The sequence below is a fragment of the Neofelis nebulosa genome, chromosome 10, assembly GCF_028018385.1.
Source record: "Neofelis nebulosa isolate mNeoNeb1 chromosome 10, mNeoNeb1.pri, whole genome shotgun sequence".
Taxonomy (NCBI): domain Eukaryota; kingdom Metazoa; phylum Chordata; class Mammalia; order Carnivora; family Felidae; genus Neofelis; species Neofelis nebulosa.
The window spans coordinates 63,769,857-63,785,053 of NC_080791.1; the positions used below are offsets into that span (position 1 = coordinate 63,769,857).

The 15,197-nt window shown below is 38.1% G+C and overlaps 1 protein-coding gene across 1 annotated transcript; it reads right to left on the reverse strand.

Moving 5' to 3' along the window:
• Positions 1-11,778: 11,778 nt before the first annotated feature.
• On the reverse strand, positions 11,779-13,533 carry LOC131488710 (olfactory receptor 2AG1-like). Its single transcript, XM_058690571.1, has one exon. The coding sequence runs from the start codon at positions 13,057-13,059 to the stop codon at positions 12,115-12,117; it is 945 nt and encodes a 314-aa protein (XP_058546554.1). The 5' UTR covers positions 13,060-13,533; the 3' UTR covers positions 11,779-12,114.
• Positions 13,534-15,197: the final 1,664 nt, after the last annotated feature.

The window sequence follows — 15,197 nt, forward strand, 5'->3', positions numbered from 1 at the left end:
TGGTGTTTATTTCTGTCCACACATCAGCACAAATAAAGGAATCAAAAGTTGACTATGGTGGAAAACCAAATCCTGAAAGTGAAGATCTCATTGTAAGAACAAATATGTTTTATTGAAAAAATATCTTGGAAGCATTCAAGACACTTGATTTTCCAAAATTTCCATCCTTAATTCTTACGGAAGCTATTTGAAAAAAGATGCTCACATATTATATGGATTTGAAAAAATATGAAGAGTTCTGCCTTTAGTAGAAAGCCCAGGTTTTTCTTTTATCTAGTTTACTTTTCAATCAGCAGATTTTGACTTTCATTTCATCAAGGAGCAGAACCAATAATTATCTTTTCCTTTGTGTTTCTAAGGGATCATTTATCATCCTTCCAAGAAGGAAGGGAAGTTTAAGAAACCATTTAGATCATGTTATAATCCACACATTTAGTCCTTTTCTAAATTCTTCACTGGATCAGAGAATCAAGCCTTGATGGCAGTGTTGAAGATTAAGGCATAATAGGCCCTCATTGTTATAGAGCCAAGATGGAGACAGGGCCAGACTTAAGTAGCACCACACCCTATGGGAAGCAGGAACAGCCCTTTGTGGAGACCAAGTGCCACCACAATAGCTGTCTGCACAGTTTCAGTATCTTTTCTAGTGTGACAGTATTTGAGCTCATTCATGCTGCAGTTTGTTTCAGAGTATCCAATCAATGGGTTAGGTACATCAGTAGGAAATCAGGTACTGGTCCAATGCTTTGCAGCCAGGCAGGAAATACTATTCAATCTATACATTAGTGTACATCAGAAACAAGCAAGGAATAACATGGCTGGATATAAGCTAATAGAGAAGGAAATTATAAAGAGTTAGGGAAGTTAGCTGGGGGCATGGGTAAATGGCTGGCACTCAGGGTTGGAGACATCTATCCCTGAGAAGGGTGGAAGTAATAGTCTTAGAATTGGCCTTTAGAATGAAGATGTCAGAACAGAAAGTCAGCCCACCTGGCAGGGCCATCTTGAGATAGACAGATATCAGAGCCTACAGACTAGAAAGGTTTGTCTTCACATGTAAGACCCTACCTCTAGCGGGCAGTATAGGAAAACTATGGCCAGAGCAATTGTGCCTTGGCCACTGGCTCATGAGCTGCCAAGTAGGACTTAATTTCAGGAACATGAGTTGACAGTGAGGTTTCTATTCATGAATTTCCATTCAGATGGAAATGAAATGGGTCCGGTATGAGCCTACAATAGAGTCCATTGGTCTTTAAGGGACCAGGAAGGCAGAGTCAGGGAATGATTTGAGGAATTGGCAAAATTAAATGAGAAATATCTTTTCTTTAGATAAGTTGAAATACACAGGAAGATCACTGATAAAGTCTCTAACCTAGTAGCCAAACTCATTTTCCAACAATTATTGATAAGTGCAGTTTTTCACTGCTTCATCATGGTAAATTTACATTCAATGAACTATGAATATTTCATGTGTACAATCTGGTGAGTTTTGATATATGTACATAATAATGTGCTTTGAAAAGGTTGCTATTAACTTATATATGATTGTTTGTTTACAATTCTGTCTTCTGACTGGGCTATAAGTTTGTTCAGGGTAGAAATCCTATCTCAATCCATATGTCTGCATCACCTGGCATATAGTAAATTTTCAAGAACTATTCACAGACTGAATGGGTGAATAAATAACTGAATGCATCCAGGACTGAACAAACTCTTCCTCAACACATAGTCTCTGTCACACACACACACATCCACTCAACAACTCCTAAGTGCTAATCATCCTATGTAAAGCATAGTATGAGATTCAGAAGGCACAGCTGATATTGATCCAGCTATGTGGTCCAGCTTGGAATGGGGATATTCTGTGACCAATCAGAAGGATAAACACAAAGGATGATCACCTGGACTACTGGTGCGAGTACATAAGTGGTAGTTCTTCCAGGGGAATAGATCCTCAATAGGCAATCATATTCTCTTTCTCATTCTTCGCCTCTGAGAAGATATAGGCAATGTGGTAGCAACCTGAGTAGTAGGGTACTGGGGCAGGGAGTGCCCACACACCCAACATTAGCACTCACTTAGCTCTGGCTCCTTCTCACCTCCTAAACAATGGACAGCACATTGTGAGAAGCTCTGTTGTGCATCCTCGGCAGTGTCCTGTGAGTCCAGTATCACCCAAAGAGTGTCAGAAAACTGAAAGAGGAAAAGAACATCTATAATAACAAGGATAAAAGGTCAGAATACAGGAAGATTCTGGGAATCGAAAAGGGGTAAGCTAGTTTGAGAGACAGCGGATCTTTTGGTTCTTTGCACCTGTCAGCACACAAGCTAATCCCTTAAAAAAGTCCAGTAGCAAAATTTGTAAGACTAAGGATTCTAGAGAAGAGAGAAAAAGAAAAATCTGCTCTCACAAATAGACTGTGGGTTCTAAAAATAAGAATATGACCCTTTTCCCAGGATAGACACAAGATTTCTGGTTCTGGGGAGACTTTATTCCTTCAGTATTTTCTTTCTTCTTACCTGGAGACATGGGATGAGTTTGTTCTGGAGAAGGGGAGCTACATGGGAGGGTACCTCACATAGGAATACAAAAGAACGAAATCCAGAAATCCAAGTTACAGATCCAGATTTGGGTATTGGATCCTAGTGATTTCTCAGCCCTCTCTCTTAACAGCCCTCTCTCTTAACATATCTCCTGGATATGATGAAGTGGACTTTTCAGTGGCTTCCATTCCAACCTCTGGCTGTATCCTCAGATGAGTTAAACACTTACTTTCGAGCACCGACACTGAAATGAATCTTATTATGAAAGGGTTCTTGAAATATGAGGCCCTGAGAAGTGACGCACATGGGACAGTCCCTAGGGTTCTCCTCAGCACAGCTCACTCTATTATCTCTACACACAATGAAATACCATGGGACTTTTTATTTTTTGTTTTTGGCAACCATATTGAATACTGTGAATCTCCTTTATTTCCAAACTTTCTGTAAGAGAAAAAAATTCATATGTTCTGGGCCTCAGGATAACTTAACAATCTATCTCTACCATTCTTGTTTTCTTCTTGGGAGCGGAACCTAGGACCTGCATGTAAAGTACATGCAGGCCCATCTGTGCATTCTTTACTTCAAATCCTCAGAAAAGTGGAAGTTTACACACTCTCTCAGTATTTTTCTATTAAAATGAGTTTAAAATTGGGGCGCCTGGGTGGCGCAGTCGGTTAAGCGTCAGACTTCAGCCAGGTCACGATCTCGCGGTCTGTGAGTTCGAGCCCCGCGTCAGGCTCTGGGCTGATGGCTCGGAGCCTGGAGCCTGTTTCCGATTCTGTGTCTCCCTCTCTCTCTCTCTCTCTGCCCCTCCCTCGTTCATGCTCTGTCTCTCTCTGTCCCAAAAATAAAAAAAAAACCAAAAAACAAAAAAACGTTGAAAATAAAATGAGTTTAAAATTATTGCTCATTTGAGATATAGTGACCACTGTTACATAATATTAGCTGGTCCTAAAAAAACAATAGTTTAGGAAAATCTCTGTAAAAACCAAGTGTTTGAGCCAATATGCCAAATGCAAGGACAGATCCTTATTTTTCTGAGGGATTCCAGGTTGAAATTACTCGGGGCGCCTGGGTGGCTCAGTCGGTTAAGCGGCCAACTTTGGCTAACGTCGTGATCTTGCGGTCCGTGAGTTCGAGCCCCGCATCGGGGCTCTGTGCTGACAGCTCAGAGCCTGGAGCCTGTTTCAGATTCTGTGTCTCCCTCTCTCTGACCCTCCCCCATTCATGCTCTGTCTCTCTCTGTATCAAAAAGAAACGTTAAAAAAAAAAAAAAGAAATTAACTCAATGTTGTGTTTTCTTGTCAATGTTTATTTCTTTTTATATGAACAATATTGTTACCCTTGGTATATGTGTTGCTAATTTTCCCCATTTGCTTCTTTAATGGCAGCACTAACATGTTTGTTTATTTATTGCTCAACATTATTTATACATTTTATCAGTCAAATATTTCCATATTTCCCATTTTGTTTCTTTATTTACCCCAAATTTCACCCTTTCTATTATAGATAGTCTATGAAAATTTTCTTTTCTTGGGGCACGTGGGTGGCTCAGTCAGTTGGGCATCTGACTTCAGTTCAGGTCATGATCTCACAGCTGGTGAGTTTGAGCCCCGCATCAGGCTCTGTGCTGACAGCTCAGAGCCTGGAGCCTGCTTCAGATTCTGTGTCCCTCTCTTGCTCTGCCCCTCCCCCGCTCATGCTTTGTCTGTCTGTCTCTCTGTTTCTCTCTCACTCCCTCAAGAATAAGTACACATTACAAAAATTAAAAAAAAATTTTCTTCTCTTTACTTTTGACAATTTTTTTCATCCTTGGCTTTTCAGTCAAATTATTCTTTATTCTGGTGTGAGGTATCTCATGATGATTTCATACATGCTTATGACTATCCAGAGGAATGGGACTAATTTACCCTTTCAAGTTCTCTCTACTACATCCCTGTTGCTTTTTCTTTATTCAAATCAATTTGGCGTGAATGTTTTCAATCCACTGTCAGAATGTGGTAAGAAATTTTATATTGTTATATTTTCCATTTACTGGGATTCAAATGTTATTAGTTTTTAATTGCTTAATTCTTTAGTCATTACTGGACCTTTCTGTAGAATTTATAGGCTCTGGTAACTTGTCTTTTGAATGAGATGGGTGGGAAAAAAAGTCAAGATTTGAGATTTAGTTTAGAAGGCTCTATAGACTTGTGACATTTGTCCTGATAAAGGATATGTGGGAGAATTATTATGACTAGCTATTATTATTGTTCTTATATGAAAGTCATATAGATTCAGGGGCTAGTCTGAGGTCAATCACAGTTGAAATAAGCTCAGACTCTAATCTTTAACCTTAAGACTAGTCTTAAGGCTATCTCTCTTACCTCATGCTGTACCACTTCCTAATATTTAATGCCCTTTAGCAAGAATAACGTTCATATATTAGTTTTAAGGCCAATGTGGGTTGGCTGGGTTATCTCACACCTTGGGACAAACATGTGAAAGCATGTCTGCATAAAAGTAGAGAACGGCCTGAGTTATCTAGTGAGCCCTTAAGTCTACTACCCAACAACCACATGGACCAGAATGAACAATCCACTCCTGTGGGCCGGGACCTGTATACTTGCCGCATGGACATAGGAAATGAAGAGAAGAAATGGCTAACCTTCCCAGAAGGTTCAATGCCTTTTTACCTTCCCATTCATGTTAAGTAGTGCAAGAAAGGATATGGAGTTTAAACTTGGCCCTCTTAGGACACAAGGACCCTGGTCACCAGTAAATGTATGCCCAAATTCATGTCCTGTATCACTCCCTATGTTACCATATTTCTTTTCTTGTACAGGAGCTAGCAAATATGCTGAGAATAGTTCAAAAACGGGAGTAGAATAGTTTTCATCTTTTGCACATGTAGAGAAAGAAATACAATGAGAGATATGAAAATACTCTACCCTCCCCAACACTCCATCTGATGGTCTTGGACTACATGAAAGAGCAATGATAGCTAATGTGCCTGTGGCCTCGCAAATGTAGAAGCAGCATTTACCTCATCCACTCTGCTTTTCCCTCAAGAGGAAGAAACACACTCCTGTCTGACACATGATTGTTAAGTCTGCTGGGGAAACAAGAAGTGTGTGTGATATATAAGGGAACCTAACAGTAAGGACTCTTCAGTCATACCTCCTCATGTATTACTGGTGCAGAACTCAGAGAAGAGAGTGGCTGCTTACTGTCTCTTCAGGATAGTGAGTAGGATCTAGACAATGCTAGTTGTCTGCTCATAATTCATATATATCATAAATAAAGTAATCTTTATGCCACTAAATTATCTCCTTAAGCTATAATAAATACAGCACCAAGTTCTATCATTTCTAATTTATAAATAACTCTGAAAATCACCCTTTTCTCTTTATTTCTCCAGACTGTCTTAGTTCAGGTGGTCCTGACTGTGATTTCATGACTGTATTATTGCTATACTTTCCTAAATGTTTTTGGGGTCTTCTGTGTTAAGAATATTTGAGAAGTGGGACCTTGGATTTGATAGGGCCAAGTCTGTTAAATTCTACTTTGTTTTCTTTTGCCATTTCTATGGATGGAGAGAAAGCTATATTTTCTTACAAAGTAGGATGAATATTTACATATCTAGCTGAACTACATTGATTATTTGAAGAAATTACTCAATTTCTTTTATTTATATATTTTAATTTTAATTCCAGCATAGTTAACATACAATGTGATTTGGCTTCAGGTGTACAATATAGTGACCCAGTAATTCTTTACATTACTCAGTGCTCATCATGATACCTGTACTGTTAATTCTTTTACCTATGTCAACCATCTCCCTACACACCTACTCTCTGGCAACCATCAGTTTGTTCTTTGTATTTAATGGTCTGTTTTTTGGTTTGTCTCTTGAAATTACCCAATTTATTAACCACAGAAGCCAACCAAATTAAATTACTTCTCTAACTCTATATTCATTTCATGATTCAGGAACTAAAAAATATTGATCAATTTTGATTAACTTAGAACCTTTCTAAAATTTTTATTTGTTTGTTTGTTTTCTTTTCTTGGAGCCATTGCAAAAGGCTTGAGCTGGCCCACTTGAACAGGCCTATAGTTATGTCTCTATAGGGTTATGATTTATATCTGGAAGGACTATGACTCAAGTCCCATGGATTACTATTCGAATAACTGAGTTTTATCATACAAACAATCAAAAACAACCAAATGACATGTCATTAACTAGTTCAAGTATGATTACATGGCAGTGTTCAAATGGCCTCTTGTTAATGTTAGGTTAGAATTTTGTGGGGGCTTCTGGTTGGCTCAGTCGGTTGAGCCTCCCGCTCTTGATTCCAGCTCAGGTCGTGATCTCCTGGCTCATGGGATTGAGCCTGACCCCTGGTGTTAGGCTCTGTGTTGACAGCACAGAGTCTGCTTGGGATTCTCTCTCTCCCTCTCTCTCTGTCCGTTTCCCGCTCACGGGTGTGCACACACTCTCTCTCAAAATAAACAACAAGAACAAAAAATAATTTTGCTTTGTAGACTTCTAATCATAACAAGAGACTAGAGTGTTTTACTATGATAAAACTGGTGAATCAACTGTGCTCTATAGAGACATACAACTTTACAATGGCTTGTGTTTGCTGGATGGAGTTTCACTCCCTTGCTCGGTGAAAACTGTGAAAGTTTCTTATTTCTTTTGAACATATTTTTGTACTCCTGTCTTCTGTGATTTAGCACTGTATTTCTTCAATTGATCATTTTAAAAACAATTCAGTGAAATTCTAGTTTTGAGGCAGTACTCTTGTCTTTATTCATTTACTGATTCCTTTTATTGATTATGAATATCTCTGAATAATATATGGTATACTTTTCAAACTTTTTAGGCTTTATAAACTGTAATGATCCTGTATGTATTTATAAATGATTTTTTTACTCAAAATAATATTTTTTAATATTAGTTCATATCAATGCATATATATATATAATCCAATCCTTTACTGTTATATTCATTCTGGGTGGGTTTTTTTTGCCTCAGGCTTTTTAAGTGGCTCAATTATAAACAACAAATTGAAATAGTTACCTTCTTTATTATTCATTTATACTCTGTCATTTAACTGCAGCATTTAGTGAATTTATATTTACTGAACTGATTAGTAAGATTTATTTTTACATATGAGTTTGTGCTGCTTTTGTTTCTGTGCCAAGGTGCTTGACCCACAGAGATTGTGAAATAGTAAATGTGTCATTTTAAACCACTAAAAAAAAAAAAAGAAAGAAAAGTCCTTATATAGATGGATTGTAGTAGTAATGGATGAAAAACACAAGTGATCTGAGCTCAAAGTCTGATTAGTCCAGATTAAAGTTGGTTGAAAAGAGATAGGATGGCCTGTGGAAGCATCCTTATTAGCAGTGGTGGAGTGAGGTTTAGCCCTCTGGCATCCGTGAGTCAGCAAAAGACATATCAATAGAGGTGACAGTTATTACCACACAGGAAAATGAAATCTCATTCTATAATAAGATGGTTTCTTGACATAAGGATTATTAATTTCAAGGAGTCCAATTGCAATAAAACCATAGTGTTGGATGTAAGATCTCCATTACTTTTTCCATATTTACTATGCCAGAGAGAAATCACTATGGTGAAATGAGAGTATACTGTAAAGTTACCTCCTATGACCGAGTATAGTAAGAATTCAAGGCTATTGCTCAGATGGGCTCACCAAGCAGAATTCTGCTATACATTCCCACACCTTCTATCCACCCCATAAAAAGATAAGGCCTTGATTAAAAGATGAATAAAAGGTGCATGTTAAGTCTATATTTTGGATCATTATGAATTCATTCATGCCTTCAGTTGCCAAGTCCCAAGAAGGAAGAGTAAGTGTGAAAAATAATGGTATTTTCTCAACCTGCCCTTGCACCATCCCCTTTATGATAGGTCCTTCAGAATTTGTTACTTCTTCTCTTCCTCTCTCTCCTCACCTGGAGTCTTCTTGAGTGTCACTCCAAGGTGGGAGTGGGACCAAAAGCCTATTGATGAATGTCTTTAATAAATTTCAATTTTATGATTATTGGAATAGAAAATTATCTCTTGGAGGTGCTTGGGTGGCTCAGCCGGTTAAGCATCTGACTTGGGCTCAGGTCATGATCTCACGTTCTTGAGTTTGAGCTCCGCGTCGGACTCTGTGCTGACAGTGTGGATTCTGCTTGGGATTCTCTCTCTCTCCCTCCCTCTCTGCCCCTCCCCTGCTTGTGCCTTCCTTCTTTCTCTCTCAAAATAAATAAACTTCAAAATATTTTTTAAAAAAGAGAGAAAATTCTCTGTTGGAAAATCCCTAGGGCAAATGGGTGAGGGAGAGTCTTATGATGGCAATTTCTAGAACAACCAAGGTCCAGGGACTTTCAATCAGGATTTACTTATTTCTCATACAAATTATTTACATCTCAGCTGGGAGTAAAAGTTCTTACTGTGTAAATCTTGGGATACACACACACACACACTCACAGACACATTTATCTGGCTTGTTTACTTATTGATACATTTATTTCTTCTTTTGATATGTTTCTCCTATTAGTTATAGATCTTCAACAATACGAGCAGTTTCATTACAATGTTTAAGTACCTTTTCTGTTCATTATTTCAGTGACTTTACTTTTACTTTTGTACGAGCAGCAATAAGAAATTCTTGCAACAATCCGAGAGTAATTGAACAAAGTATTCACTGATAATTTCTCTGTTCAAGACGGCAGAAAGTCAGCAGAGGAGTGAATATATGCTCAGTTAGCCCTGAATAAAATTCTGTTTTTCAGCAGATGCAAAGGAGAAGCCACCTTTGATTAGAGAGAACATGTAATGGTTGTGTGAATATAGATTAGGTGAGAACATTTAATAGCTGTGTGAATATGGATAAGCCATCAAACATTGCTGGGAACTAGTCATTGTATATGTGGAATGGGGGATAATATTTGTCCTGTTTATATCTTTATAAGGCAAAAAGTAACAGTCTTTTCTGTTTTGCCTAAAGGCAAAAAGTAACAGTCATTAATATTTATACATCCAATAATAATGTTCACAAAGCAGACTGTACAGAAGATGCATTGAACTATAGACATTGAAGTATATACATGAAAAGAGAATATTTTAATATACCTTTCCTAATTCAAGACAGATCAAAAGGACAAAAATAGCAAGAATAAAAAGACCTAAAATATAACCAGTAAAGAAGATAATATAAGTACATATCAGACTGTACACCATCATAATAAAAATTATATCTTCTTTCAAATGTACCCAAAACATTGCAAATATTTTTATAAACACAATCTCAATAAATTTGAATGAATAGTTAAAATACAAGATATATATATATATATATATATATATATATATATATATATATATAGCTACCTATAGGAAGTGGAAGTGAATAGATTGGACAGAGATGTCAGCTAGACTTCTCTGGTTAGACATTGTTTTATAGGTTGATTTTTTTATTCAAAAATTAAAAGCAATCCCTAAAAGCTGAAAAAGAAAGATGAAATAAACAAATATAGCTATGTATCCAATTTGTGATATGTGTATGGTAAGACAAAACAATTGAGTAGTATGTTGTTACCATCAGGAACGGGGGTATTTGGTGAGAGGCAAGGAGGAGAGGTTAGAGAATAATAGAAAGCCTCAACAGTATTGCTAATGCTAGATGTTCAATACATAAAAATTATATATATGCATTAAAAATATTGAATGCATTAATGAATGAAAGGAATATCATATATCTCCTGTGGAGAATGGTGTTAGGGACACCAATTAGTAAGTTGCTGTAGTAAATGCTCAGGGCAGACAAGATGAGATCAAATTGGACCAGAGTGGAATATTTTTGTGTGTTGAGACCTGGTATAATCTGGGATGTATTCAGGGAAAAAAAAATACAATGCAGGACTTTCTGGTAGATTGTATATTAGTTATGAGAAAAAAGAATTCTGAATGATTCCTAAGATTTTTACCTGAGTGAGGTTATGATATCTCTTTCCTTCGTGAGCATTAATTTTAATATCTGTTCTGCCTTTTTTGTTTGTTTGTTTGTTTTAATTCCTGGGCAAAGGAGATATTAATTCTGTTTGTATGTGTGTGGAAAGGTACCTTTTGATCTTTTTCATTATGAGTCAGCTTCAAGCATTACAGAGTAATTGATTTGATTGGTTTTTAGGCAAGGGACTTGGAATAAAGAGGAGTCCCATTTTTTTTTAATTTTAATTTTTAGTTTATTTTTTTGGAATGGTTTTATTTTAACAGCTTCATTGAATCTGGATTTTATAGATCAATAGTAGCAGACAAGAACATTTCTTGAGTTTGTGAAACACATCTTAGTGCCAGGCAACTGGAAGATGTTTGATACATGCTTTTGGAAACATAAGGAAATAAATGACTAAGCACCAACTGAGACTAGGTATTTTTCATGATAGAAACATTTCAGTCACAGATCCTGCAGGTAAAGACTTTAAACTTTATTGGGAAAGACGTTTAAATTCTTTTCATGCAGTGGGAAAAAGAGAGACTGGGTCTCAGCTAGAATTTAGTTCAAATTCTGATTCTATTGTTTAAAAAAATAAAAATAAAAGGAGTCCCATTTTAAATTGGGAATTTAAACAACTTTGAAAGGACTGGGGCAGGAACGAGTCATAAAAGAAAAACCTAGTCACTGGCCAAAATATAATTGACAAGGGTGCAGACCCAGGAAAGATATTGGGAATACCATTTTTGTTTCGGATGTTGATTTCAACTCTTTGTTCACATTCAGTGTTAATTGGGGCTGAGACTTTTATAGAGGATGTTCCTAGCAGAGAATATTTGCATTACAGTTCTCACTACCATGTATGCTTTCTGCTTTCACATACTAGCTTCAAGGCATCGGTATTTTGTAATGAAATTTCTTTATAAATAATGTGACATGGAAAGCACATGGCTGTCCTAATGTCATATGGGCAGCTTAAGGAGCTGATGCTACAATCCAGAACATAGGTATCTGATAGGAATTTTTCCAGAGTCCGGAGCTCTGATAATAGATCTGGAAAGATCTCTCCACAATAAAACATTTAATATTATATGACTACAGATTCACAGTAGTAAAGAATTAAGAACTGAGAAGTTTCCTCACCAGCAAGTAGTAAAGTCTAACATTTGTATCTTCATTCAGTATCTTCATTTTCCTCTTTAGTTTTTATTTCCTGTTTTAAATAGAAACATCAAGAAAAAATTCTGGCCAACTTCCTGTGTGGTTGAATACAGAACGTTGTAGGGGAGGGAAAGAAAAACATGAAGTGAAAAATAAGATAATCTCTGTTAGAACAGAACGGGAATTTCAACCAGATCCTGGGGTATTGATCAGAAAAATGAAAATATCCTTAGCTAGCGAAACATAGGGCTAATGGAGACAAACTCGTGTCTCTAAGGCCAAATGAGGACTTAATCTCCAGTGTGGCAGATTTTCAGAATTTTCAAAATGTGGAAGATGCCAGCATAAGACCAAGTGCAGATATGGAGTCCCATGTAGAAGCTATAGGGCTTCCAAATGACATTGGCATCTACCATCTCTGGGCAGAAGTGAATCTCCCCAGTACTCTCCTGGAGGCTTCCATTACCTCCTTGTTTCTCAGACTGTAGGCAAGAGGGTTCAGTGTTGGAGTAATGATAATATAAAATAGAGAGAGAATGTTGTCCTGTTGGGGACTATGGTAGTAATTGGGCTGGATGTACATCAACATGGCAGCTCCATAGTACATTCCTACCACAGTCAGGTGAGAAGAGCATGTGATGAGGACTTTCTTCCTTCCCTTACCCGAGGACATGTGAAGGACAGCAATTAGGACAAATGTATAAGAGGCAAGGATAGCAGCAAGGGTAGGCATGAGAAAGATCACACCTATCACATATACCATGAGCTCATATATGGAGGTATCTGCACAGGCCAATTTCAACAAGGGTGGGATCTCACAGAGTAGGTGCCTGATTTTCCGAGACATACAGAAAGGAAAGTGCATAGTATATGAGGTGAGTATCACAGCATTCAGGAATGCCAGGATCCAAGATGTGACTATTGTGAGCCAGCATATCCTTGGCCTCATGCGGACCATGTAGTGCAAAGGATGACAAATAGCCACATACCTGTCATAGGCCATGAACGCCAGTAGTAAGTCCTCTGCACCTCCTGAAGTGAGAACTACTAACATCTGAAAGGTGCAGCCTTCAAAGGAGATGGTGTTCTCCCCATGCAGATAATCCACAAGCATTTTGGGAGTAACTGCAGATGCAAACATCAAGTCCATGAGAGATAGCTGGCTAAGTAGAAGGTACATAGGCACATGGAGCCAGGAATCCATTATAATGACCAAGAGCAGCAGGCCATTGCTGGTCAGGGCCAACATGTACAGGACAGCGATTGTGGCAAAAAGCAGTTTGGGAACCCCACTGTCATTCAGAATCTCCGCTAATGTGAAGTCATTTCCCAAGGTGGAGTTCCAGAGCTCCATTCTGTGGTTTCTTTGCTTGTCTGAAATTACACAAGATCTAGGTAAAGTAGTTCTGATGTGATATCTGGAGACTCCTTGGCTTTATAATATTATAGCCTTTGATCAGCAAGATTAGTTGTTCAATTTATCATATTGTATTATACTTTTTCATTCATGAATTAACTCACCATTATGTACCGATAACATGTTGCAAAAGAGCACATTTCTTTCCTACTTCTGATGTTTCCCTCATTGTTAGGGGAGTCCCATTGTGCAATAATTCTGGGCTTGTCTCTGCCTTATACTTCTACTCTGCCATTTACTTTTTCTGAAAAATGTGGAGCAACTTAATGGGAAAGATTAAAGGGAAAATCTGGGCACATGCTAACCAGCCTGCTTTTCAGGAGATACAGGGTCTTTGAGAGGGCTAATATGTATTTCCCTCTCTCCCACCCAGGTTTTGAACCAATTGAGAAAGAAGATATTTGTGCAGGCCAAAGTGTCACCCCTATTTTTCATAAAACAGAAATTTGAGAATGAAGCCTATATGTCAGTCAGCAATGGGTTTCCTAATACCAACCCCCAAATGGACATAATTGCCTTTGCAATCACAGGCAATATAGGAATAAGTCAGTTTTCCCACAAGGAAGGAAGAGTGGGAAAGGGGAACAGGATAGGCCAAGTACTAGCAATTGTATCTTCCAAAAAAAAAAAAAAAAAGAAATTTATCTCAGTTCATTCTGTAATTGGATTATGTTCCTCCCTTCCTTGAGAAGAAATGAGGAGAGAGTAAAGACTAGGTATCTTATATTACTATTTTCTTGACATAGAAGCAAATTTTGGGAGAGAGAAAGAGCCATCCCCTCCCATGCCTCTTGTGTGCCAAACACAAGATAGCTCCCAAGCATAGAATGGAGTACATAACATATAGAACACCTGACCACATTAAGTTATATTCTTTTGTTTTTCACCATCTCTGATTTTTACTTTTATTTTTTAAGTTTATATCTTTATTTTGAGAGAGAGAGAGAGAGAGAGAGAGAGAGAGAGAGTGTGTGTGCACAAGCAGGGCAGGGGCAGGGGCAGAGAGAAGGAGACAGAATCCCAAGCAGGTTCTGCACCATCAGCACAGAGCCTGATGAGAGGCTTGAACTCACAAACCATGAGATCATGACCTAAGCTGATATCAAGGGTCCAATGCTTAACCGACTGTGCCACCCAGGCACAGGCTTCATTTTTAAAAATTTTTATTCCAGTACAGTTAACATATAGTATTAAATTGGTTTCAGATGTACAATAGAGGATTCAACAATTCTATATATTACTCACTGCTCATCAAGAAAAGTGTACACTTGGGGCGCCTGGGTGGCTCAGTTGGTTAAGCGTCCGACTAAAGCTCAGGTCACGATCTCACAGTCTGTGAGTTTGAGCCCTGCGTCGGGCTCTGTGCTGACAGTTCAGAGCCTGGAGCCTGCTTCAGATTCTGTGTCTCCCTCTCTCTCTGCCCCTTCCCCACTCATGCTCTGTCTCTCTCTGTCTCAAAAATAAATAAAAACATTTAAAAAAAGGAAACTATTTAAAAAAAAGATAAGTGTACACGTATCTTGAGGAGCACTTATCTTCAGTTACGTTCTTATGAACGGCATTGAAAAATAGGTTTAGTAGCGTCTGGGTTGCTCAGTCAGTTAAGCATCTGACCTCAGTCAGTTCATGATCTCACAGTCTGTGAGTTCGAGTGCCACATCAGGTGAGCTCGTGCCCTGCTTGGGGAGAGCCTTGCTTCTCTCTCTCTCTCTCTCTCTCTCTCTCTCTCCCTCTATCTGCCCCTCACTCATTTGCACCTCCTCTCCTCTCTAAAAAAAATAGGTGTAATCACAAACTGTGAAAATTATCATAATGAAAAAGAAGAGATAGTGGTTCTCATGGGGATTGGTAATTAAGAAAATACCTCTTGGGGCGCCTGGGTGGCTCAGTTGGTTAAGCATCCAGCTTCAGCTCAGGTCACGATCTCACTACTTCTAATTCTGTGTCTCCCTCTCTCTCTGCCACTCATGCTCCATATCTCTCTCTCAAAATGCATAAACATTAAAAAAAAATTTAAGAAAGTACCTCTCTGGTTCAATATTTGTAAATCAATCAATATGATACATCACATTAGT